Here is a 27,176-nt window from a genome sequence, read left to right as displayed (position 1 = left end):
GTTTTGTTAGTCGGTGCTCTTGCAATCGAAGCAGCCGGCGGCGGAGAAATCCCGTTGGTGCACGTGGAAGGTGCACTACTCCGATGAGCCGACGCACGCTAACACGAAGCGAAAGGCAAAGAACGTAACTGCGTCAAGGGTGCCTCGGCGACGCCAGCGCGGTGTATAGTCCCGTTCAATATGACTTGCAACACGGGAACGCGTGACCTCATGAGTTCAATTATTGCGCAGGGGTTCAACTTGTTTTCATTTCAGCAACTAAATGATATTTTCTTATTTGGAATCATCCCCGAGTGCAATAACAGCATTTAGGTACGGAATTAAGGGCTAGTGGAAGCCATAAGTAGCCTTTGAACTCGTGAGGCCACGCGCTCCCGTGTTGCAAGTCATATTGAGCGCGACCGTACCTCGCTGGTATCGAGACGCTTTAACCATGACCTCCGATATCGCACGCAATCTCGGAGTAAGCGCTAGTAAGTGTCGATCGTGAAGCATTACTTCTTTTCACCTCTCACAGACGGCGGCACCGCCCCGCTCCGCCCCGCTCCGCTCCGCCCCGCTCCGCCCCGCCTACCTACACCGCCAACAGAGAGCACCGTGCGAAATAGAATGTGGGAAAGATATAAGGCGCGTTCGCGCCGCGTCCGGCTCTGCCGAGTTAGCTTAGTCGGTAGGGCGTCGGGCGCTTGCCCTCGCGGCCCCAAGTTCGTGGGTTCGATTCCCAGCGGGGGATCGTTGTCTTGGTTTTTTTCTTTCTCGCCCGTTGGCGTCCATTTTATCAACGTCATATCCGTGACGGATGTGCTTGGTGGACCCCGGCATAAAACACTTTCGTGTTAAAAGAGAGTTAGCGAGCATTTTTAAAGAGAGTCACACATCCCACAACTCTCATAAAGAGATTCAACGTGCCTCCCTGAAGAGAGTTATACATCGGAGAGTCACGTGTGTAACAAACAGGAGTCAAAGAACACCTCATTTTTTAGAGTGCAGTTGCGAAGTGCCCACAACGCCGCAAATCGTCATATTTCGTAGTAGCGAAGTACCCACTACGCGTCCGTAAGGCAACACGTGCACCTACGTAGCTGCACACTTTGTTGATGCTGTGGCTGATGATGATGAATAATTATGGCTGAGCGCTTTGTAATGGGTGGGGCTTTGAACCCTTTTTTTTTCATTTTCACAGGATAAGGCGCGCACACGAACACGGACACTAGAAGAAAGACGCAAACAACACAGGCGCTGTGTTGCGCAATTCACGGGTGTGACGCGCAATTGAGCGTGTCCCCATTTCAGACTTGGGAGAGAAAGACAGGTGCTTCCAAGGAAAGTGAATTCTCCAAAAAAAGAAAAAAAGAAGAAAACTCGCGACTGCATTTATGCACGCTAATAAATTGAAAAACACCATCGCTGCGGTATCGAGTGTTCTGCAGGTTGCTATCAAATCAGAGACCAGTTCACCTACCAAGCCTGAGTTTGTGTGGTGCAAAAAACCCGCAGACGCAGAGACGTTGTTTTGTGGTAGACGCCTCGTTTCAGCATATTTCGAAATATCTAGATCTGAGCGATGGTAGTGAAATGTTGTGATCTTTCTTTAGAGGGTCAGGTAACCCATGATGTCAGTGCACGTTAAAGAACCCCAGCTGGTCGAAATAATCCGATGTGGTGTCTACGGCGTCTCCATAGCCCGAGTCGATTTGGGACGCTAAGCACACAAATCTAAATGCTCTGTTAGTAAATGAGGATGTTCATAACTTGCATGCAAGCATTTCTAGATGCTATTCGTACGTTATTCTTTAGAAATAAAATAAAAACCAAGCTATAAGAGGTTAACGTACGGCTAAGTCGTGCCTTCCTGCTTCCTGTGTTATTGCCTTTAGCGCGCTTTTATGTACGGTTCAACGGTCGCGGCAAATCACCTTGGATTCCGAGTCGACGTCGTACATCCGGTAAGCGGGGTTCAGAAAGCTGTACGTGGTGACGCTTGGAGCGACGAAAGCGAGTCCGAAAGGCCGCGACCGGTCGGCGGACGAGTAGTACACGATCGCCTCGTCGTAATGCGTGTGTCCGTAGAACTGTCCGACCACTGTGTCCGAAAACCTGCGTCGCATGCGGGGTAGAAAAGGAAAATGTTCAAAAATTCAAGAGCTATTCTACTCTGCGAAAGTGGAGGATGAGCACTGTGAAAATGGATGATGTGCACATGTGAAAGTGGACGATGCGCACTGTGTAGCACATGGCACACAGTTTCGCGAGTAATTATTCTACGTTTCGTATTTACACTATGCCTACAAGGCACACTGAATTGGCATATGTATAGTGAACAATCCTGTCTACTCGGATTTTCCAACAGGCGCTTTTTTTAAAATCCGCTTTTATAAGACACACGTGCCACAGCGTCAAACAGAACCCGTGACAGAATGACCAAGCCATTGGAAAACATTGCTGGGTTTGCGTTCCTAGAATCCTTACTAATTCTTGAAGACGACTGGACTTCACGAGCGCCCGTGAACTAACAGCGCGAGTCCGTGTTGTATGTGTTCAAGCTAAGTATATATACATTCTTCTCTTTCTTACTCTTGTTCTTTCTTTTCTATCCTTTCTATTATTCCCCCTTTCTCCCACCCCACGTGTAGGGTAGCCAACCGAGCCAAAGCGTTGTTAAACTCCATGCCTTTCCTCTTAATTTCTCTCTCTCTTACATTTATGGTTTCATGAGAGCATGGATGTAAAACAAGAAAAAAAAGTAATTTGCGGATTCCTCCAGCGAACTATTCACTGGGCTTTTGAAGATCTTGTAAAGCTGTGTATTCACCGACGTTCAAAGAAACATATGGCGTATACCGGGTTATGCACTTTGATTCAAACAGCTTTCGAGTTGAACACTTGAAGTGTAGGATAATGAACCTTGCATACGATCACCTTTCGACGATTCTGTGAAACATGGCGCTCCAAGTGTCGAGGCAGTCAGGCAAGCCGGGAGGTATGTGCCCGATGAGATGAACCTAGAATGTTGACAAAGCGGAGATGGTATTGCTGCCGTCCGTATGAAAGAGCTCAGCCGGTACTCCACGAATTGCGAGGGCAAATGTTTGTGCTTCAGTGGTTGCACTAAGAGTTCATTTGAGCACATTGCGGCTGCCTGAAGGCTACCCAAAATCACATTCTTTGGGAATGCGAGGGAAACCCGCCTCCAAAAGCAGTACTGCCATCTTCCTCCCTCGAGGCGTGGGAGTCACTCCTGTCATCAAATGAACAACGTATTCAGGCAGAAGTTATTAAGTGGGCCGAAAAGGTCGTGGCGAGCTACTTGCCACCACCATTCGAACCACCGGCAAACTAAATTCAACAACCTCGCTGTGCTGTCAATAATGTTGTTTCTTTCTCTCATTTGAGCAGCTGAAAGGAGATCATATTTTTGTTCTTTTGGCAGTCAACATTTCCATCCCCAAGCATACGAAATTTGGCAATCACATAATTGTTCCAGCGAACATTTACATTCCATTTCCTTAGTGCAATTGCATCAAGGCATTTTTTTTTCTACCGTTCTTTCGTTCCGCATTTCTTGAGTACACAGCGCGCATCACTAACATTGTCATAATCATAAGTGATATTTTTTACGCACTTTGCCGCGAGAATCTTTAACACACTATATAGAACCACATTATCCTTACCCGCTGTCCTTAAAGGGGTCCTTAACCACCCATCGTGCTTAGTGGAAAAACAGATACAGCGGAAAGCAGACGCTGCTGTGAACAGCTCAGCCAAATCATGCACTTGTGCATGGTAAGGAGCGCTTACAAGTGGAGCGCGAAGTTGCCACTTTCTCAAGCGCACTGTCTTCATACAGAGGCTTGTCCTCACTCTCTTCGGTGGGCGGGGCGCCTGCTGTATGTCGTCATGCAGCAGATTGCTGTTATTGGACGATAGCTGACATAAACCAAGAGCGCCGTTTCGATTATATGCGCTTCTTGCCACGGAGTGCCGCCACGTGCCGACGCCGCGCTCTATATACAGGACGCTAAAATTACACAGTAGCAGCACTAGTGCACACCAGGATCACACCGGGAGAAAGCGATCGCGTTTTATGACGCGCGCGTGACGTCGCTTCTTCCCCCGTGTAAACCCTCCGTCTGTAGCTTCCAGCGCGCTATTCGGGACGAAGGAAGAGAGAAAGCGCTTAAAGCGGTTGACAAATCTATGTAACCCCGCTCGTCCTTGACAGATTCGAAAAAATTTTGCGGCGATCGATTCGTGAGGCAAGAAAACTCCAATACTGAGGTTATTTGATGATTACTTGGAAAAGTGGTTCGGGAAACCTTTATTTGCAACATTTTTTCACACATGATCCACCATTTAGTTGAAGAAAATAAGCGAATATGCACGTAAACAGACGATTTAGTAGGGACTTGAAGCCAGTTTCTCGGGATCGAAGAGGTATCCCATTAGCTTCGGGACAGGCAAAATACCAGAAATGCTTTCCTTCACACTCTGAGGTGCGGTTATACGTGCAATACCAATGCATCGCATAGTTGATTCTTGGAAGGACCACCTGAAACTGTTGGTAATGTTAGTATGGCTGATGTGCCTGCATGCCTTGAATGGAGATATAGTCTAACCGACAAGGCCAGTAACTAATGCGCATGTGATGTAAGTTCTCCCTTGTGTAAACGATATGAAATCATCTTTCGATGGCTGCCGTGGCAATGCGGCTTCGTCGGCGACAACTTAAGTGGTGACGCCGCCTCGTCAGCCCATAAAAAAAATCCCCAAGAACTTCCCATGGTCTTGTCATGAACAAACTCTGCGAGGTGCCTTCATTTGCTTGATTGTTCCGGCTGCGCACCGAATTCCTCTAGCTGTCTTCTGAGTCGCTTCCACAGATTTATCCCTTCGAAAATTACTCTTCACTGCATCTTAATTCGACTTTACTTCACGACATTTGCTTGCCTGACTTTATTGTGGCGTCCTGCACACGTTTCTGTACTTTGTATAACATTGAAGAGACGATACAGCACGTGTTTTTCTCGTATTCTGTTCGTCATAACTGCCAGAGCAGCAATATTAGGAGTGTGTTGAATCGACTACGTCACAGGCAATTTTAGGTAGGGCTTTCGCGCCACAGTTGTAACAACTGCACGCAGATAGGAAGGTTAGAGCAGGCAGATTTGAGTCGGCTGTTGGTTGATTGTCTCTCTTTCTCTGTCTCTCCTTCACACACACACACACACACACACACACACACACACACACACACACACACACACACACACACACACACACACACACACACACACACACACACACACACACACACACACACACACACACACACACACACACACACACACACACACACACACACACACACACACACACACACACACACACACACACATACACACACACACACACACACACACACACACACCACACACACACGTACGCACACACGCGCACACACGCACATGCACACACACATACACTGCACGAGCGAACAACACACTAAATCTACACAATGTACAAACAAGAAAAACAACAAGCACAAACCTTGTCGCCAACGCTTTCGGCATCAAGCAGCTCGTCCACCAGCCAGTGCAGCTGGTTTCCAGGGTCGGTCGAATTCACGAAAAGCCAGCTGTGAATGGGCCATGAAGCGGCTGTGAACCAGTCACTAATAGAAAACTGACGCAGCTGCCTCAAAGGTTTGCATAATTGCCCATATTATAAACTCGAATAGTGCAGATACCTCTCTCAGGATATCTGTTTTTTTTTTTAAGTTAGTCGGAAGTAGGAGACATTGCTATATCGTGGATGCCAGTTGTCTCAATGCGTGGAAAAGTACTTATGCCTCGTAGTGACAGGTTCCAGGTTGCTCGCTGTGTTGTCATTCCTGCTACATAGAAATGTCGCGCTGACAAACCACAAAGGATTGACAGATTCCGCATTCTCATGGCTTTCCATCGCCATCAGTTGCAGTTTCTAGCACTCTAATTAGTGTTTTGTCTCGGCTTTGTGGCATGCGGCTCGAGTATTGCAGTAAATGGAAACGTTTCGTGAAGAGGAGTTTCAGAGCTGTTGAACGCTTATCTGACAACCACCTTCTTGTTGACTGAAATTATGAAACACACTACCCAATTATACAGTCTAATATCTCGCGTTGCTTCATTTGTTGCGTCACCAGTACAAATTATTTTGCTTAGTTTAGCATGACCAGAACGGCTGGTAATGCACAGTCTGCATATGCTATAGGACACTGTAGTCAATTAAGCAAAAAAAAATATTATTTCAGCATGTACTTACAAGTTTAAATTGTAGCAGAAGTTTGTGTTGAGCGATATCAATCGAAGGCCTTCCCTCGGCTTTGTGACGTAGTATCCAGCACTGGTATAGGAGTAAAGAGATTGTGTAGAGTAACATGGTAAGACTACACCGTGCTAACTTTTCCGCTGGAAGAATGCGACGTAATTGACTGCTAAGAAGATCGACGCAATTGATTGATAAAAAGAAGTAAAAGAAGGCCAAGGTGGCTTTCGTCTTCGAACAGCCTTAGGAAAGTGGATAAAAAACCGTGCGACGTATCTGAAACCGCTGTGCTATACTGTTCCTTCTATAAGCCGACTGCATGTTCCGGATATAAAGTCAATCAATGATCTATAAAACCGAGCGTGTGTCTATTTATGCTCTAGCAGCCGTACACATGCAGCCGTACACGAGTGACGGCGTGTGTATACAGGATGGGCGGACACAGAGTAAATGGAAATAGAAGTATTCGCTGTGGGCGATACTAGTTTCCGGAAATGCTCCATTATTGGATATATGGCGACGAAAAAGCTAATGCGACCCCTAAATTCCCGGTTTCGTGTTCACAAGTTTCGTGTTCAGAACCTTGAAATGCGGGCTGCACACTATAGGTGGAAAAATATTAAAAAAAAAAAGAAGTCTGTCCTCGTACCCTAGAAACTTTCGTGGGCAAGTCAGTCATTGAAGAATGTTTAAAACCGCCTTGATCAGTGCGAATTGAAACACGATCACGAAATCAAAACAAGAAATGAATGTACGGCATGTTGTGCGGCTTGTCACCGGCAACACCTGTCGTGAAAGATCTTTGAGCAGATGTTCCAACAAACTCAACCTAGAAACGTATTTTGTAATTAGAAGTTGATATTACATGTCGCTTTCATAGGAAATTGAAAATGTCATGTTATCACTAATCTCTTACTTCGCGCCGCTTTCTCGCTAGCAAAGTAAGCTATTAGATCTCGCTTAACTTCTTGACTTCTTAAGAAGTGGAATTTATATAGGTTAATTTTGTAATACGCCTCATTATTGCTACTACACCATTCGCCAAAGCTGCATGTAGTAGTTTCTTTAGTGAAGTGGGTGGCTACTCTGTAATAGACGGCGATGCGTGCAGCCGCGCAGCGCGACCCTGAAAGCGATTGAGCGACAGGACCATGCTTCTTATCTAAACGTGCACGCCGAAAGTGCACAAGTACGCTGCTAGTTTCATACGAGATCTGGCTATCCGTGATCTATATCCCGCGACGCTACAGTTGTCAATCACCTAGGGCCCTTCATAGTAGCTAGGCCTTACACAATGCCAATCTTCAGCTTCATGCCTCAGTAAAACAATTTGAACCTGCATGCCAAAATATGTTCGTGATCCCATACGAGCGCAGCAGACGGGAACGAAGGCCTGACGTTTGAGCCGCTTTATTCGATAACGATCTAACGCGTCGACTCGAACCTGTTCCCTCTTATCAACCAGTGCTCACGGCTGACACAATTTAGCGATAATGCAGGCGTCGCTCCGATCGGATAACAGTCGCCTGGTGACCGTGCTGCACGGACAGAGGACAGGTATACGGCCGTTCGGGTTACGAGCTATGTGGGCGATCGCTGTTCGGTGACACCTACCGTCTGACGGTGGCCAGGGCGTCTTCTGGAAGCCAGATCTTCCAATCTTCGGCTAGGGTGTCGTACACCCACTGCGACTTCTCGGCGACCTTTGCGTCGCGGTGGTCGGTCTCAGGGAACCTGCGCGCGGTGGGAGTTTTTCACTGGAATTGCCTCGTGTCGTCAACGAATGATTTATACAGCCAACAGGGGAACGAGCAAGTGAGAGTAATGCAGCGTCATTGTCAACGTCTCGTCCTTCTTCGAAGTTCGATCCTTCGCGCTCTTTATATAGACATTAAGTAGCGTAGAAAATAATGAAGATTACTTTCAGAAAGAACACAGCGCTTTGGTATGCATTTAAAAGAAAGTCTCCGAATTTAAGCGAGAAATTTCAGGCTTTGTCGCCATTCGCTGGCATTATTTCCGACGAAATCCTTTAAATAACAAATTCTACGCGGATACTATACGATATAGCCGCAAGTAAGCAAGAATTGAGATGTTATGATATTCAGAACTGCAGTAAATGTATGAAACATGTTTAATAAGCGCTGTACAGCACATGATATGATGCGATGTTACTTGTATCATATTTCTTATAGCACAAATATGATACAATATGTTACATTACCTACACTCTATGGATTAGCGACGACGTCTTAACGAATTGCACTTGTTAACGCCCTGGTGCCGCCAACCCTTTTGACTGTGAACGCCAACCAGTGTTATTTTTGAATAATTTATTGTCCTCTTTTCACGTTCTTTTTTATCATAACATGTATTAACTGACTGAACCACTAACAAGTAGTGAGAAGGCATGACTAATTGTGAAGTGTTGTGTTTTAGAAATAGTGATTAATCAGCATTGAGTAATAAAGAAGGCAGTGGTGCTGTCTATGCAAGTCGTGCAGCCGTTCAGGCAACCTCGCTTTTATTACATATGCAATTCCTTAGGTTTTCGCATTTTGTCAGCGTGTCTGCACTCGTGCCTTGTGGTTACCAAGCACAAGTCCGTTACGGTTCACTTAGCTCTGTAATGTTTGCTTCTATCGCAGTTAACACAAAGACCACGAGAAACGACGCGGTGACCTTATAGTTGACAGTGCACCACCTAATTATTTTTCCATGCTCTTTGTATTCTACATGAAAAACATTCGATTGAATTGACTGAATTACTTGGATTACTTGGATTACTCGTGGTTACATGAAAAAAAGTGCAGAATGCGCCCCTTTGTAAATTTTTTTATCGACGTATACATTGCATATTGCAGCACATTTTCTAACATTGATTTATTGCTGGATCATTTTTTTACGACACCGCGTCAAATTATCAATATATGATAATTAAAAAAGTGATTGTTCTTCCTAAAGCCGACGAGAGATGTTGCGTAAATTTACTATTTCGAAACTTGATGTATTGACAGAGCGTTTGCTTAAAATATCGCGTCAGTTCTCAATATATGATTATTGAAGTGCACAGCTTGATTGAAGTCCAGCATCTTTTTTCGTTGTATTAATATATTGCCCCTTTCTTGCTTGATCAGCAAGTGCTTTTAATATCACACCATCTTGGCGCATTCTTGATCAGCTTTGCTATATTTCAGTCACTGAAGAAGGAAGCGCCAAAATATGCCACACTCTTTTATTGCTATAGTAATTATATGGACACTCCAGGCGCATTTTCGCCGTCGCCGTGATGTTCAGAATAGAGTGCGACTCGATAACATCGCCACGCGCTTCGTATGTTCTACGTTCGAGTGAAAGCGTGCGAGCGCTGCCAACGATCGCGGCGTCAGCTTAGAGGAAACGCACCGGCTGTCTTCCTCGGGCGGAAGGTGCGTGGGATGGGTGTCGGAGGGTGAGGAGGCTATGTGCCTACGGCAGGAACTGCGTACTTTGACCTGCCGGGCGTGCACGCCCCCGGTCGCGCACGCCCCCGGTCGCGCGTGCCATATCTTCTGCAGGTATCTACAGACGGCTCATTCCTTTGTACACGTTGTATTCTCACCGCTCGGTTTGCGTTGAAACGACAGACACGAACGTCGCTTCGCTCGCTGCAGCGGCCGCATTTACTTACGCCAGCGTTCTGTTCAGTTATTCCAGGTCGAATGCCGAAGGGGTTAGCTGGTAGGCTTACTTCGTATAGGATTCCACTTTGTTGCTGTCGCATTCATTTAACTGTGACTTTCTGGACTGTTTTCGAGATTGAACTCTGAAAGGGAAAACTCTCATACGCTCGAATGTTGTACATGAGCTTCCGAAGAATTGATTTGCGATCTCTAGCACCAGTTCTTTCGTCAAAAATTGTTTTATCACGGCATCATAATTCGGTATACGAAACTGTCTTAGTACAGGAGGTTTCCATTGCCATTTCTAAGAGTATATCGACTGGCCGAAGCTTACATGTTCGGGGGAACAGCTTCATGGTTTCCGACAACCGGGTAGACCGTGATGCCCGGCAGCCGCTTGGCAATGGTCGTGACGGTCGTCTCGAAGTTCTCGAAGTTGGCCGCCCTCGTTATCTTCCACGAGTCGTGCGGTGGGAGGTCGCCGGTCCAGTAGGCGAACTCAGCCTCATAAAAAAAGAACAATGCGCCATCGCGCTGCTAATTTCATTCAGAGTGTACGCTATGCTTCTCTGCGTAGCGACATCCAAGTTATGTATACTGACGTGTGTTAATAACACCTTCCCTCTTCATTGAGTCTTGTCTAAACCGCTGTTGGACATCGCTAAGAATGACCTGTATATACTAGGATGACTTGATGGGCTATAGTTGGTATTTCATCTTAGAAAGGTTATAGCGTACACAGACGGGAACAGAGTGAAGGGCTGTGTCTGTTTCTTCTTCACGATGCGCCTGCCTGTGTGCAGTGTAACCTTTATAAGACGCTTATACTAGTTTCAGGAATGCTTGCATATTGACAGCGTGCCTTCTGAATTCCTGATGAATGGTATGTACTGTAAACATCTTTCCTAGCTGAAGCAGAAATAGAGGGTAAATTGGGAGGGCGTGTTCGTATTTGATGTACGCAGGGGTGGAACCACAACTATACCGGCGCATGCGCGGGGACGCTAAAGAGATACAGTAAGGCGCAATCAGATCAATAAGAACCATCTTCTAGACTCCTAAGGCTCTTAAGAGCGGCTGCACGTTCGGTACAGACACGCTTTCCCTGGCTTGGATGGGCTTCGATCAAGGAGATCTCTTTGGCTTGGATCAACAATGGGCACCGCATTGATGCAATCCCAGTTGGAGCGCAGCACCCCAATAAATGCAACATGTCGAAGTGCTTTGTTTTTCTTTCAAAACAAAACAGGAACGCTTGTTTACCTGGCGTCCCTGACTTCCGATGTGCACGAGCATGTTGTCCAGCGTGCGGAAGGGCAGGTCGCAGTTGCGCAGGTCGCCCCAGCGTCCCGCGCGGTCGGTGTCGTTCTGCACTTCTCCCGAAGCTGGCCGGCAGCACAGGGGCTCGTCGCAGGCTGCGAGGCTCCCTTCGACGTACTTCGGGTCGTAGTGCGTGTCCGACAGCTGTAGCACGCGGAATGACGACCCCAGTGCGTCTCTTGACTGTGCCTGCGCGCGTCCAGCGCTGAGCGATGCACCGAAGCCAAATCTCACGGTTCTTGCTTCTTGCGAACGCGTTAAATGTAAGAAGCTTAGCACTCGCTGGTATTTTTGCCTGTTTGCTTTTTACGCTTGGTCATTAGGAGGGGCAATAACAAAATATGTCGTTTGTATTTAGGCTACTGTATGAAGACTACCATATTTTCTCGCTTAAGACCAAAGCTAACAAATTTTAAGAACTGCTCGCTAATGTTGGCTGACTGTTCGATGATTTTGGTTAGTATTGCCTATCAGGGTAACTAAATGCTGTTTGACGTATAATACGTAACGCTTACGGAATTCTTTTGCATTTACTGCTAAGTCAGCATTGGTTTTATTAAGTGCCGTAATTGACGAATGATGGATGGGCGTATACAGTGTGCTTAAGATATTGATAATAATTGCGTGACAACAAAGAATTGCGCGACGAAAACACGGACAGTAGAAGACAAGTACAAACACAGCGCCGTCTTCTGTCCGTGTTTCTGTCGCGCAGTTCTTTGTTGTCATGGATCACCAACTAGCCCAAAATGCTGCTCTCAATAATTGCGTGCAGGTTCTCGGCATTTTGAGGCGGCTTTATCTCGTAGTTGAATAGGAACAAACCTTGGAGCCTCCATTCGTGTCACACACGTAAGACAGTTCTTTTGCGTTCTTTCGTATGTCACGATGCTTTATTGCACCGCTACTGATCAGCAGAACACCTCAATACTCAATGAGATATCTGTGGTCGTTTTCTAATAACTTTGTAGCGAAAATATGCCGTCGCCGTGACGTCGCAAATAAAGTCCAAGTGTTTTCCAGGTTGTCCACTGCGTTGTTATAGCTATCAATGGGTCATTGTTATCTACCAGTGCTTCACTTTTCGGGCGAGAATGTTTTTTTGTTTTAGTAGCAGCGTAGTCATCGGCGAGTGAATTCATAGCCATATGAACTCGGATAATGTTGGGACTCATAGGCACTAAATGAGAAAAATAAAAGCCCTAAGCTCCGAACACATATCCAAAGCAGAAACCCGTGGAAACTTTCAGTGCATGATATAATGAGAATGAATCAACTTCAAGATACTCCAGTCTGCCAAAAGATGTGCTCGAATTCACGGATAGTTACTGAATCGGAGGCTTATGCAGCGTAATTTACTCAAACTATGTCGCTTTGAATAGCGTAACTGCGAACCATGCATTGCACAAACAAGCAACTCACTCTCTCTTCGGGTGCTGGCCTGTTGGAGGTGGACTTCTCGGGAACGACGATCTCCCACACGTGTTCGGGCAACGTAAGGTTTCCGCACGTTCTGCCGAACAACAGCGTGCACATCTCGTTTGGCGACGACCTCGTGGTTCTCATCACGTAAGCGACGTCGTCCTTGAGGAAGGCAAAAAGCAAAACGAAGTACGGTGTTAGTAAATAAGGGCTATTAACCGACTACCTCGAGAGACGTATAGATGAGTGATTTGTTGCCTATTGATAACACACGGCTGTCATCATAGGCGTGCGCAGGGTTTCCCTTCAGGGGGGGGGGGGGGCGAAGATTCGTCGTGGCGCCCCTCCTCCCTATTAAGCCAATGTATAGGTCATACTTCGCGCCCCCTCTTCTTATGTGACTAGGGGGGGGGGGCGCCCCCCTGCCACCCCTCTGCGGACGCCTATGGCTGTCATTCAACGTGACCAACGCGTTCATAAAAAGTGCTGCCATTGGTGGAATCGTAGACTATTGAATTGATCGGTACAGGTGCCTATTTTACTAATAGAGCGAAGACACAAAGTAAAAACGAATATACAGCACGAGCGCTGACTTCTGTCTTTTTTTGTAACATGTGTAATCGTACTGTTAGCAGTTTATAGCAGTTGTCGAGGCTGTTTCTTGCAAGTGAAGCAACTATACGAAAACCCCATGGTTGCATCGCAGCATCGACGCAGGGTGCGCAGTGCCTGGTGTAATCGCACTTGGACGCCACTATTCTTATGAATAGACAAAGAAATGGATCGAGCGTTCTTTTGTTTTTCTGTTAGACACAGCTATTATGAAAAACCGGGCCCCTCGACCCATTCCCCTTCTTTCGTGTACGTCACAGCAAGGGTCTCGATGCCTTTAGGTATAGCATGCGAGGGTTCATATGTCAGTTGCCATTTCCTAAAAAAGGAAGTCTTACTTGACCGCACTGAGCAAGAATATGGTTCCATGCTCGCCGCCTTGGCCACGAGTAGCGCTGGCTAACACTTCTAGGTATAGCACTTACAGAAAAGTAAAAGAAATACTCAAGAAAGTCGACGGGGGAACGACCGCCGCCGAAGCTCAGTCGGAGAGCATCGTGCGCAGAACGCGAAGGTTGTGAGTTAGGTACCTGCCAGCGGCGAGTTGTTTCCTCGTTCACTTCAAATAATGCTCCATCATTTCATATTTACTAAAATTCAACTAATAGCTACAAATAGCATCCCGCTACGCTTTTCTCGGCTTCACTGTATATCTGAGGGCTTCATATGGCCTCTTCTGTGAAGTGACTTTCCTTGCAGAAAATCCTGAGATAAAAGTCAAAGACATGTATATTATATCTCTAAAAAAAGCGCTATGATGACATCACTATGCCCAGCGCTTAAAGAAGGAAAAATGAAGAGGAAGAAGTATAAAAGAAGACAGAAAGAGGAAAACAAGTCATTACGGGGCACTACAAGCAGGCCACAAGCCGTTTTTTCAACATATGCACGTGCATGTGCACGCCGTACAAGACAGTGGATGCGAGCAGCAATCAATACTACGACCTCTGCAATCAGGTGGCACGTGGCGTATCGACTGGAGCTCACGTCAACTATGGAAGCCATGTCGACACTAATGTCAATGTTCCTAACACGACAAGTAAGCTCAGTCTTTCACGAGCGCGCGGCAATCGTGTGCCATTTATGAGAAAACTTTTTCGCCTGCGTTTATTTCGGCGGACTGGCATCACGCAACGTAGGTCGCATGGGCTCGAGCATGGAAGAAATCCGCCTTTCTGAGTACATTATTACAGGCAGTTATTACTTATTACAGGCATTGGCGTGCGCACCGGGAAAGGGGGAGGGGGGCGGAGGTGAACCTCCGCCCCCCTCCCTGATGGGGAACCGTGCGCATGCCTATGGTTCCAGGTAATTACAGGTAGTTATTACAGGCAGTTGAAGCCGTGCTTTTTATTTGCTCTTTAGGTTAACTGCCGACTTCATGCCATTAAAGGAATAGTAAAGAGAAAAACGATTTTTCTCGTATTAGTAAATTACTATCTCACAATTCCAAAATCGCCACGCTTGCCGGGAGAAGACGCTTGGTAGGTGAGAAAACGCGCGAAAAGAAAATGCGGCTGGCGACGCCACCTTGAAGTTCCCACACCAAACGCCGCGACATCATAGATTTTGACGGTTTCTGCTAGGCCCTGCGTAGCTCCTAATGAGTAAAAATGAAGCAAGTTGTCCTCTGAGGGGGCCATAGACTTAACATACCAAGTTTCAGGAAATTTCGTGGAGCCAATGTCGCCAAAATACGAGTTGAAATCCGTAATGTCCCGCGCAGAGATTACAGCGCGAAATTTAAACACGAGCCTTCGGCCTTGATTTTCTGCTCTATTATTAGACCTATGATGGTGAAATGGACAACATTAGAGTTCTCAGAGTACAATTCATCCATCTAAATCGATTCACTGTTTCACTTTAGCGTTCCCTTTAAGGTTGCCGCTACTTACACATTACTGCGAGCCGATGGCCCTCACCTTGTAGGCCCTGACGATGCCCATGCACACTTCAGTCGTGGTGTAGGACTGGGTGTAACACACTGTCCACAGGAAAGCAACCAAGACGGGCATTGAGAACCTTCCGGAATTATTTTTCAGCACACCCATGAAGTATTCGCAGGTGGCGCACGTCTCCGGCGTCGTTATGCCCGTACTGAAGGTCTTCGTAACCTGCGTCATTTTGCCGCGAAACAGCCCGCTATAGTATGTATATCTGGGCTACACATACATTGCTGACACGTACTGCGCAATACAGCTGTGGGAAAACGCGAGCTATACTATGGCTTTGTGCTGCTCAGCACGAGGTCACCAGTATGGTTCCTAACCGTGGCGGCTGCACGTCGACATAGCCAGAGTGCATGAACGCTCATGCATTTAAATTTAGGTGCACGTTATGGACACCTGTGGGGCCTCTTAAATTAATCCGGAGTAGGTAATTAAAATCTTCCTTTTTGCTGCGCACTCCTCCCCCCCCCCCGAAGAAAAAAAAATTGAATGACAAAGAGGTTAAGGCTGCGAAGAGCAGCCTGTGTTGTGTATACTTGACGCTATTGCAGAGAGGACGTGAATACTTCTAAGAAAGGAATCGCGTGCGTTGGCATGTGGACGCCATGTGAGCAGCTTCTGAAGGCTTACTTAATTGTGTCTCGTTCCACCTCCCTTCCCCTTTAATTCTCTACCCTTCCTTGCTGTCCCCTTTCTTTTCGCTATCTCAATGAGTAATTTCGCTGTGAGGTCGCTTAAATTAAGTTCAGGAAGTTGACGACGAAATCCATACGGTTACACCTACTTACCGCTGCAATATTTACGTCAGACCATCCAAGCCTGGCGACGTACTCAAGGGCCTGCTTCGGGTCGATCGAACTGTCCGAAGCACGGCCTTTCTCGTCTGGATCCACCAAGGCCGAATATCCGACGCGGGACAGAGCGTCTAGTGCTTCGTACGGGTCGCGTAGCCTGGCCCCGCCACGGTTAGCCAGAAGGTGCCAGAACGAGAGCTGCGCTGCCGCCAAAGGCAACAGCGCTGCCACGGCACCGGCCGCCACCGCCAATCGCATTGCTCGCTTCCTGGAAGGTTAGAAACACACACGTCTAGTACATTCTGCACTGCCCTAGCCATAGATGCAAGGCTGGAACATCTCCCGGGAACCTGCACGCGTGTTCGCTAGGACCGTAGACGCCGAGGAACGTGCATGCGCAGTCTGGGCTGCTAATAGCCTCAATAAGGGGGGTGGGGGATCTGTAACAACCGGTTTATTAAGGCGAAAGCCTTAGAAACGCGAAAAGTGATCGTCGGCGTCAGCACGAGTGATGCAAAAATCATAATGTGATGACGTCATCCTATCACGGCATCGTGACGTCCCAGGTCGCCAGTCTGTGACGTCACTATGAGGTCACGCGATTACGTTATCGCATGACATCTTCGCTTGATCGAAGGTGGGCCGATCACGGGGGCTCTGCAAAACCACGTGTGGTGCAGGCAGAAAGCTTCCAATGCATCCGATCCCGGAGGCCGTGCAAAACCCCGTTTGGTGCAGAACGTCTCCGGAAGGATGGAGGGGGCTAATCAGTACAGTCGACTGAAAAGAAAGTGCCTATCGCCTTCGAGCGATCTTTGACAAATGCGTAAGGGACCGTGTCTTTTAAGACGAGGACCAAGAAACCTGGCGTCAGACGGCGCCGGCGTGAAGACGAATGGCACCAAAAATCAGTAATTTAATGAGTGTCGTGTGAGATCACAGCCTTTCGCCTGTGCTTCTCCTCAGTGTTAGTTGAGGGTCAATTTGTCTGTCAATTTTTCTGGCTCGTTCATTGTGCCATTCGTCATACACCATCTCTTGAATGCAAGCTTCGTAAGCTTGTGGTAGTGTTGCGTATAAGAAAACATTCGTAAGGTCCAGCGAAAACCAACATGACCATACTCTTTTTCGAGAGACTATCTTTTAGGTTAAGCGTGAGTGCGACCAATTGTCCTCGTTAAAATGGAGTACACTGCGGTCGTATACCAGGATGGTGGTAGGACAGCAACATGACGGCATGCACATTCCAAGTATATTTTTTCGGAACGATAATTACCTCTTGGTTTACTCACGTTATGCCTTCTATTTCATTTCAGAACGGATCAAGAGAGAGGCCGTGAAACGGAGTGTAACCATTAAGAGCGCCGGATATGGACCTTTTTTATGTGGTTACGGTTGCCAGGTCTCGGTTAGCCGCATGCAGATTGCGGATAACGGCTTTTACTTTCACGCACATCCTGAGTGACAAGTATCGCAATCATTTGTCGTAACTGCATCGCGCAACTTAGGCTGGTGATTAGGAGCGCCGTTCGTATAGTAGCGCGTGACGACAAAGTCGCAACTTCAACCCAGCATGACGGGGGCCAGGGGGGTTTCGCTTAAAGGTGGTAGAAGCTAGGACACGTACACCGCCACTCCATGACTCGCATGAGAGAAAAAAAAAAAACGCCTGAAAACACCAACAGCCTTGTCGGTGGACCGCAGCCATCCGGCACTCTATCATCACCACTATCATCATCATCATAATCCTGACCACGCCCACCGCAGGGCAAAGACCTCTCCTATATTTCTCTAACTAACCCGGTCCTGGGCTTGCTGCGACCACATTATCCCCGCAAACGTCGTAATCTCATCTGCCCTCCTAACTTTCTGCCTCACCTTGTGCGCCACTCCAGACACTCCAGGCCTATATTTATCGCGTTTGCCTATCTTGTTACAGGTTGAGGCGCCAGCAAAATTAAAACTGTATAGTTGTCGCTGCGCTGAATACTTAATGACACCAGCACCCACTTTTACACATTAGGGTCATCTAGAGAACACTTCTACATTTCGCCAGTGGTGTATCCAGTCGGCTCTCGGACGTGTCTTCGCAGTCGCTTGGGCACTTCTGCGTCTCGCACGTTTAGCCTGGCAAATAGAGTCTCATGATCTAATGATCTGTACATTATACCTAATTCATGGTTATGGGCACATCCGCAGAAGCAAGTCACCAAATCTGAGGGCATCTGTCTAGGACCCGCACCATATTCCTCCTCGTCAACTCGATGACGTCTAGGCAAAAGCTGTGACCCTCCTTGGAGAAGACATTTGGAGTTTCAACCATTGGCTGTCCAAAGTGATTCGAGAACCATTACAAGCAAGCCTTCTTATCTTGCATTTGTTTCATGTTCTTGGCAACATGTAAGGCAACTCGGCTGCTACAAATGTTTGATATAGACCTTTACTTGTAATTCTAGCAAGCATCGTCCGCACAGTATCGTCCCACGTCCCCAGCGGTGTCTTCTTACCTGATGGTTGAGCGATGATATTTAGAAGGCCGACGACGGAGGCCTGTTCGTTTCTGGCAAGTGCATTCACCCTTAGATTGCGCCACTACACTCTTAATCTGGTTAAACATACGTTCCACTTTGTAAGGGCAACTTTTTGCAAAGCAGTTCCTCTTATATAGGAGGAACTTATGAACTGGATAAAATTTTATTTATGTAGAGCATTGTTGCTCTTAAGTTTAGAATGACGTAAGAAAAACCATGTTCCCCACATTAATACCTGGAACAATGTTCCTCTTCTGTGCAGAATGATATTAGCAGAACCATGTTCCATATATATATATATATATATATATATATATATATATATATATATATATATATATATATATATATATATATATATATATATATATATATATATATATATATATTTACGGAACGCTGTTTTGTATAAACAGACTACTACATTACCAGGAAGAATACTCCTTATATTAATATCTGGAACACTGTTTCAGCTAGCCAGGTCCCCCACGGTGTTAAATTGTAGGAAGCAACTCTAAAAACATTCTGCTAGAAGTCTTGCTGGAAAATGGTGCTAAAAACAAAGCAACGCTGTTTCAAAATGAAAATGCACTTATTCAGTAGTAGGAAACCACTGTAACGATTACACAAATGCTGTATCTGATAGTTCATTATATAAAAGTCATTTTACATAATTACATCAGAACTGCAGCAATGCAAGAACAAGAACGTCAAAGCAAATTACTAAACCAGCAACAGACATATACTTCACAGCAAAAAACGACAAAAGAGTAATACTGAAGGCTACATGCCAACACTACAATGTGTAATCAATGAAAAGACTGCTAAATGATACCATTATACAAGATCATACTTTCGTTTGACCGTTACATCTTAAAAAAAAGGAGTACTCCCTTTGCATTAAAAGCAGAAACACCAATATAGCAAAAACAAGAGCAGGCCTAACAAAAAGAAACATTCTGATATCACACAACGTTCAAGCATATTGAGATGTCTTAGCACCACTACCACAATGACAAGGTAGTGCTGAAAAATTCTCGATTGCTTACAGTACCGCTCGCAAGTTACAAAATATATATAAAGACACTTTCCTCCAAATGGGACTACTGTGACTCACTAGATAATACTAAAATATAAGGCAGCTTCTAAGCTCAAAGACAGGTACAGACTTTGCTTGAAACTAAACCTGCTGCCAAACATAAACCTTCCAGCATAAACTATTATTACTTATTGCAGGTCACGATTACTGAGCATTTGTTGCTGTATCGTAAATGTTCTTACCATACCCACTAAAACAAGCAAAGAATGCTTTTTACAGCATACCTCTACTACATTGCTGTAGCGCCGTCCACCAGAGCCAAGCAAGCACAAGCACTAAACAGCTACTCCACTGCGTCAAACAGGAACAGTGAACATGGAGTAATTCAGAAGGCTACGTGGAGGGAAGGACAAGTTGTGTCGCCACTAAAAAGAAGACTGAGAGCCACGCTCTCTATAAGAGGTGATAAATTTTTTTTTGCCGTGACATGTTTAGAAGGGAAAGCTCCTTCTTTTGCATTATTTGTGCAGAGAAAACAAAAAAAAAACAGCATAGCAGCGGCGGCACGCATAAGGAACAGTTGGCGAAAATGATTCCTTGAAGCCAGAGCTAAGCTATCACCAAGAAATGCAAGGAGACAGCCATAAGTCTTGGTTTCTCTTTCCCCAAACTTTGAGTGAGATTCCTTTGCCTGACAGTTCATTCACTGTCTGAATAAAATCTTGAAGCGGTTCTGCTATAGCACCTGGTGTTTTCAGGTCGTTCGCATAACCAACAGCAAGGAAAAAATTGAGTTCAGCTGAGACCTGCTTGGGGGAGGAAAGTTGGCAAATATTACATAAAACAGTGTGAGCTTTCCATGCATGCCTCGTTTCATGCCCAAAGCGTTGGTAATTTCTACACTGGCGCAGAATAGAAGCATGCCAAGGCCACTGTCCTGATTATTCAGCACAGCACAGTGCCTGAACCTCAAACCATCACACAGGTCCCTCAGGAAACCATCTTCGGAGAGAACAAACATTTGCTAAAGATGGCTACTTGTTTCTGGATGTTGGTAGAAGTTTTCTGAGTGCCCTTAGCGATACATAATAACCATGGGAATCATTGTAAAGTGATTTTTTTTTTGCAAAATCGAACATATATTTAATTACATCCATAATGACGTTTTCTTGCGTTGTCAGTTGACAAACCTGATGCGTCTAGCTAAAGGCCCTTGGCGTGGAACATTTCAGAAATTTTTTTCACAACAGCACTGACAGCTTTATCTGCACATTTGTGCTCACCCTGCAAAAGCCTATGCAGATCGGAGAGCCTTGCTTCATCATTGAGCACAGATGGCTCAAGTTCTGAGACCTCAGTTTAAATGCTCATGCCGTAGTGTACTATTTCAATGTCGCTACTCATCAAATGCTGCTCTTCACTGGCCGTGATCGAGCTGTCAAACTCATCAAAATGCTGTTTATAACGGTTAACAGTCGGAAAAGTGACCTTGAAAGGCCACAGGTGTACTTTTTAACAGAAGGATGAGCAGCGTTCATGTGATATGCAAAACGACTAAAATAAAAAGACGAAAATCAGTGTCCACGCTTATGGTGTACCTGGGTCGATGTGCTTGAATGAGAACTTTCTTCGGCCCTGTGCGTCAGTAGAGAGGTGGAAGAACATCCTGGGTGCCAAACTTTATTGCCTACTGCTCTGTCAAATGAATAATCTTTTACAGATTGTGCAGGCCCTCTTTCTGGGTAAGCTGTGGTGTCTGTTGACTACTAGTCATATATTTGTTCAGCAAAAGATTCTTGTGGTGCAGTGGAAGATCCAGCTTCCTGCAGACATCCTGTAGAAGCACAAAAATGCAAAGCAGTGAGGTCAAGAAATTTTTTCATTGTGCACTGTGTGTCCTAAATCCACTCAAATTTATGCTCCAAGTGACGGTTTTTATCAAGCCATGAAAATAACTCTGCTTAATAGTTGCTATGGGCAATCAATGTTTCTCAGGTACATGCGGTACACGTATGCTGCACAGTGAATACAGGTGAAATGCCTCCTCCATATGTTCTATAATTCCATATTTAATAGCACTCAGGCCAACTGCAATTGCTATGGAGGTATTTGAAGCTAAAGTTCCTCATTCGTCGGGATTCAGAAAACCGTTCAAGCAATTTGTTTTAATTACCAAATAATTGACACCTAAATAATGGAGCAACGAGGAAACTTTTTTTTTCGATGTCATGGTGGTTGAAGAAGATTGCAGTGTATTGGTGCATGCATTTCTCACGGGTGCCCTATAAGCCTGGTGCCTCGTTCACCTTTTGCAGGTAATAAAAAAGCTGAAGTGCACTTTAAGAATAAATTTTTTAACAGCATCTTTATGTGCCGTGACAGGACTGGGAACTAGACAAAAATATTCTTGGGAAATTTTACTTATGCAATCGCAGTCGATAGTAGTAGTTTGGACATTTGACACGACATGCTACACTCCTGACAAAGCTTTCGCACGTGCTTTTGAATGCAGACAGCAGCTCAACTTGGTGTCAAATTAGTTTCACCCATTATAACAGCCAGTTTTGTGGAAAATTGCCCTGTCATGAATTCGTCTTGTCAAGGGCAGTCTCATGCTCAAACCTTTATTAATGCCAACAAAAAAAATTATTTAAGTGTGCAAAGCTGTTCTCTGAGAGGTTTGTTTGCTGCACAAAGCTTTGACCAAAGTCCATCAGTTATCAAAGCAAAAGTGGCATGAAATTAGGTACAAAGGTATTCCTTAAAGAAAGTAAACAGCACAGATGATAAGGACAGCAAAATAAGACAAGTGCAGACTCGCAATTGAAGTTTATTTCAAAAAAATGGTGGATTAATGTTGTTTCTTTCACTGTCCATTGTCTGCACTGTTTACTTCTAAAAGATGCACCTACTTTCCTAACAAGCTTATGTAGTACATAGGCCATCACAGTACACTTAAGCAAGTAGGATGTAGCTTTGCAAAACTATTACTGTAAGTAGCCCCTTGGTACTAAGAAAATTATGGAAACATTTAAGACTGGAGTAACTTGAACCGCTGAAGCTTCACTTACTTAACTCACCACAGCACAGCACATTAGCATTTTTGTTTTCCCTGCATTGTACAGTACTGGACAGAGAAAGTATGACGAACTTGAATATCCCACTCAGGCCCGTAGCTAGGGGGAAGGGGGGGGGGGGGCTAGCCCCGCACCCCCGAAATTTTCGTGAAGTATGTGTTTTTGCCAAAAATAAATAATAAAAATAGGTGTTTTTCGCAAAAAGTCACGTTTTTAGCCGAGTGCCCCCCCCCCCCCCCCCGCGAAAGAAATTCCTCGCTACGGGCCTGATCCCACTTAGAACACAGCACATACTTGCACTGCGTTTACACTGCAAGCAAACAAATTCTATCTAGAAGAATGTAAACGCACCTTACATTTGAAAGGACACAAAAGATAATTTCCTCTGACTTGCAAGTAACCAACCATGAAACAAAAAAAGAGCAGCAGCCCGGTGAAAACTTGCCCCCTATTTAGGTTCTAAGAATGCTGCTAACATAAGCTTCAGTTATCACCAATGCAATGTTTCTGAAGGGGCTGAACGTATGAGTATATGCATGGAGTGAACATACAAAACCCCCATATGTCAGCAAGTTTGCGTCTTAGCAGGCATGACAGTGTGCTGCCCACCTAAAACAATGCAGTTCAAATTTTGGGGCTTTGTACAAGTGAATAATACTTACCCTCTCGGGCACCCTTATAGAGGCTGGCGAGAGCTCCATGTGAGACAGGCGAGTGTCCACCGAGAATGCACCAGCCAATAGGTACTTTGTCATGGCCAGCTAGATCAACAAGGCGCTGAAAACCATTGCATTCCCACACCTTGCAGTGCCCTCTCAGAACGCCGGTGATGTCCTGTGGCACCGTCGAACACGCCATTATTCATGTATGTCTCCACCTGTGAAATCAGGCAAGATCTTGTAAACCACATTCATAAACAAAACGCACACACCCCAGGAAGAAACATGTAAATATTAAACACTTTCTTAGCGAGTGCGAGCTGTTACTAAGCTCGGCAGACGTTTTGCTCTGCCATGACTTAAGCATGACAGGGCTGAAGAGGCAGCATAGCAACTCGCTGATGACAGTTTCCACATTGGCAATCACTTCCATATTAAAAATGACTGTGCACGGCGTACTTATCAGCCGCTCCATGGCAACCCCCTGTCTACTAACCACGTGAATTTTTAGAGGAATCAGCATGTCAATTGGGCCTTTCAACAATTGGCTACGGCACCGGCTGGTATTGACATTATCCCAATTTGACGTTGAAACAGTGTTACAAAACTAACTGCACAGGCGTCGACAAGAAAACAAAGCAGAAAAAATTAACGTAGCTTGCACTGTAGGCACAATGCGAAAGATACAGCGGAGCTGATGGGCGGCTAGCTAGTCCAGACTACGAAGTCATCTCAGCTAGTTCCAGAATTTATTGATTATTAATCGATTATCGATTAGCTATTGATTGACTATCACAATGAATAACCTAGGTACAGCGCAACAATTTTTTGGAAGGAAGCGAAGAGACAGGAAAGAACGCAGCTTCCAAAAAATTGTTGCCCTGTACCTATACGTTATTCAGTATGAACCAACTCGCCCAAATCAAGCTGTTGTTGGCTGTCACAAGGTATTTGTCACGTACTGTACAATGCTAGGCCCTACGAAGGCATCACCAGCATTTTCCTGATATTATTGATTATTTATAGATTAGCTATTCAGACGATATTGACTGGATATCGATGACTAACTAAGCTTAAGTGTCCCAACCATGCCCGCCTAGACTTAGCCAGGCTCAGATTCGCTAGTTCACAGGGTTATGTGCCATTGCGCTTGGAACCTTTCTGTACAATCTCCAGCATCGGCGCAGCGAGATTTTTGCGGGCGACTTACGGAGTTACGCGTAGCTTAAACAACTGCGCTGTTAACAGTGACGTGTAACGTCAATTCTGCACTATAAATTACGTCCGCCTGAGTGCTGGGCAGCGCTGAGCTTCCCAGTACTCGGGCGGGCGTGACATACAAGTTGCGGCTCCTTACTCCGGACGTGCACCTGCTTTGCTTCTATATTCGCTAGCTCCGCGGCTGCCACCTACCGGTTTTGGGCATTTTCTTGCAGAAAGGCGGCCATTAAAAAATGCTTTTCAAAAGTTAGCAGCTATTTTCCCGTCAAGTTCGAAATGCTTAAGCCTCCTCTTTATTCGTTGTGACTGCCCACTGCGATTGCCCGAATGCGAGTACATATGTCGTCACTTCACTGCATCACACGTTTTCAAGTGGAACAGAAGAAAGAAAGAAGTATCTCGCTCATAAGGCTTAAATGGAACCAGAAAAAAAAAGATATGGTAACAGAGTAAGTGAAACGAGTCGTTGATCCACATAACGTTGCCATGATCCGCTTAAATGAAGAAAAAATAAAGAAAAAAGTGAAGAGACTCCGATTACTGATACCCATATTACTCGCGAAAAAGCCGGATCCACATAACCATTAGGTTCGTTCCAGTAAAAATGTGTGGCCGACAAGTACTACATGTTCTTGCACAAAGGCGGCCATTAAAAATGTTTTTCAACGTTGAGCGCCGCAATGCGCGAGCAAGGAATACTCTGGTATGACTGACTCAGCACGAGCACCACGGAGTCGAGAAAGTTTCTGCTACGAAGACCAATTTGTACTCGGAAAGGCGAGCGCAAGCACGTCGCGAGCCAACTTGTGACGCCAAGCTATGCGCTACAGTCCTGTGCTTGAGCGAGCAAACGCAGCGCATGTGTGCAGACTGCCGTCATTCCAGATCACAGCTGAATAGAAGCTGCGGAGGTAAGAAAACGTTACATCGCAAGTTCACTTGCTACTCAAATAAACAAACAGAAATACAATGAGCAGATTTCATGTGTGCCAATACCGTGCCATATACGGTACAGCATTACCGTACCATTCCTCCTTTCTAGCTCGTTGTACTTTTGCAGCCCCCAGTACTAGTTACTGTGCGTCCCCCGAACAACAGGTTCTTCCTTCAACATACATAGACTGAGAGGCAGCACTGAGGCGTGACAATTCCATAGTCATTTTTGAAGAAAAGCATTTGTAGTGCTGATGCAAATGCACAAAAGAGAAAGGAGGAGCCGTGCGGTAATATCGTACCGTATACGGCACGGCATTAGGGTAACTTGCTAAAAACACTAATAGAGAGTTTTAGCAAGTTACGGAAATACAGTACGCAAATACGGTAAGGCAGTATGGTAGCGTTCCTCCTTTCCCGCTGGTTGTTCTTTTGCCGCTCCCCGTTCCAGTGACACCGCCGCCACGACCTGCCCTGTGTAACCCTACAGGACCTCCTGTTCCCCACTGGCTGCGAATATCGCTTCCGTGGCGCTTTTGCGGCCCTGATCTCCTTCCTTCAACAAGCGAACCTAATCGAGCGGCTTTTCTAAGCCGCTTGACACGGTTAACCAGACTCCTCTCTCCTGCCTCCGCTCCAATCCTCATCCTCTTCTCTTTCTACAGCCTTCATTCCCCCCCCCCCCCCCCCCCCCACGAGTGTTTTGGTTGAGGTGTCCTATACAGAGACAGTTATCGAGCACTCTTCCCCCATTTTCCCTCCTTGAATAAAGAATCACTAACAGTGACAGTGCGTACCCCAAACGACAGGTGTCTCGTTAGCAATGCATAGGCTGACAGGCAACAATGAGGCGTGACAACCCCACAGTAATTTTTGAAAAAGCTTTTGTGGTGTTGGGGTGCCTTCACCTGCAAAAGGTCGACGACCGGGAAAGGAGGAGCGGTACCGCCATACGGTAGCATTAAAGTCCCTAGATATTTCTCTGGAAAAATCTAGGGACTTTAGGTAGCATGTATGCGCACCGTATTTCCGTAACTAGCTAAAACTGTCATATAATGCAGGAACAAGAAAAAATTGCATTTGAAGCACAACACTCCACTTCGCCGTTTTTTTTTTTCGCGAATGTATCGCATTTTTAACTTTAGAAAATTTCGTGAAGTAATCAAGACCATTTTCTTTTGTCCCCTCTTGGCAGCTACACTCTTAAAAGAGAAAGGCCGGCAACATCACTAACCTAATACATGCCTTGCACGTGACGTCACAGACAGGTTCTCTGCTCAGGGGCCCCAACATGGCGGTCACCGTGACTTCTTTATCTCATTAGAGTGTGTCTGTGCAGAGGAGGACACCCAGACGTTCGGTCCCCGCGTTCTTTTGTGCTCTCCCCGCATTCTTTTGTTCGCCAGCCACGCCAAGAGGGAACACAAAGGAACGGGTTTGGGTATGAAAGGTGCTTGGGGCCACCGGCACTAATTTGGTGGGGAGCCGCCACCGTTTCTTGCTCCGCACGTTCGAGCAAAAGTTCACGCAGCGTTTCAATCAGCTGGTACCCCAAGATGTCGTCCACAGTGACGTCAGTGTAAGCTATGTGTACCATGGTCCCTCAATATAATACTAAACGTTTACTAAAAAAGTCACAGTTTCGCCGCAATGG

The 27,176-nt window shown here is 45.8% G+C and overlaps 1 protein-coding gene across 1 annotated transcript in view; it reads right to left on the bottom strand.

Moving 5' to 3' along the window:
- Positions 1 to 23,464, bottom strand: part of LOC119397367 (sphingomyelin phosphodiesterase-like) — a 32,856-nt gene extending 9,392 nt beyond the window's left edge. The window contains exons 1-12 of the mRNA XM_037664800.1: positions 23,372 to 23,464; positions 21,351 to 21,466; positions 16,057 to 16,330; positions 15,242 to 15,433; positions 12,708 to 12,869; positions 11,229 to 11,474; positions 10,300 to 10,469; positions 7,918 to 8,037; positions 6,301 to 6,381; positions 5,548 to 5,635; positions 2,920 to 3,002; positions 1,917 to 2,097 (exon numbers count right to left, since the gene is read on the bottom strand). Of these exons, the coding sequence (XP_037520728.1) occupies positions 1,917 to 2,097; positions 2,920 to 3,002; positions 5,548 to 5,635; positions 6,301 to 6,381; positions 7,918 to 8,037; positions 10,300 to 10,469; positions 11,229 to 11,474; positions 12,708 to 12,869; positions 15,242 to 15,433; positions 16,057 to 16,330; positions 21,351 to 21,466; positions 23,372 to 23,464 (1,806 nt within the window). The remainder of the gene's footprint in view (positions 1 to 1,916; positions 2,098 to 2,919; positions 3,003 to 5,547; positions 5,636 to 6,300; positions 6,382 to 7,917; positions 8,038 to 10,299; positions 10,470 to 11,228; positions 11,475 to 12,707; positions 12,870 to 15,241; positions 15,434 to 16,056; positions 16,331 to 21,350; positions 21,467 to 23,371) is intronic.
- Positions 23,465 to 27,176: the final 3,712 nt, after the last annotated feature.

The sequence above is a fragment of the Rhipicephalus sanguineus genome, chromosome 6 (genome assembly GCF_013339695.2).
Source record: "Rhipicephalus sanguineus isolate Rsan-2018 chromosome 6, BIME_Rsan_1.4, whole genome shotgun sequence".
Classification (NCBI taxonomy): Eukaryota; Metazoa; Arthropoda; class Arachnida; order Ixodida; family Ixodidae; genus Rhipicephalus; species Rhipicephalus sanguineus.
This window is presented reverse-complemented; position numbering and strand designations above follow the sequence as displayed.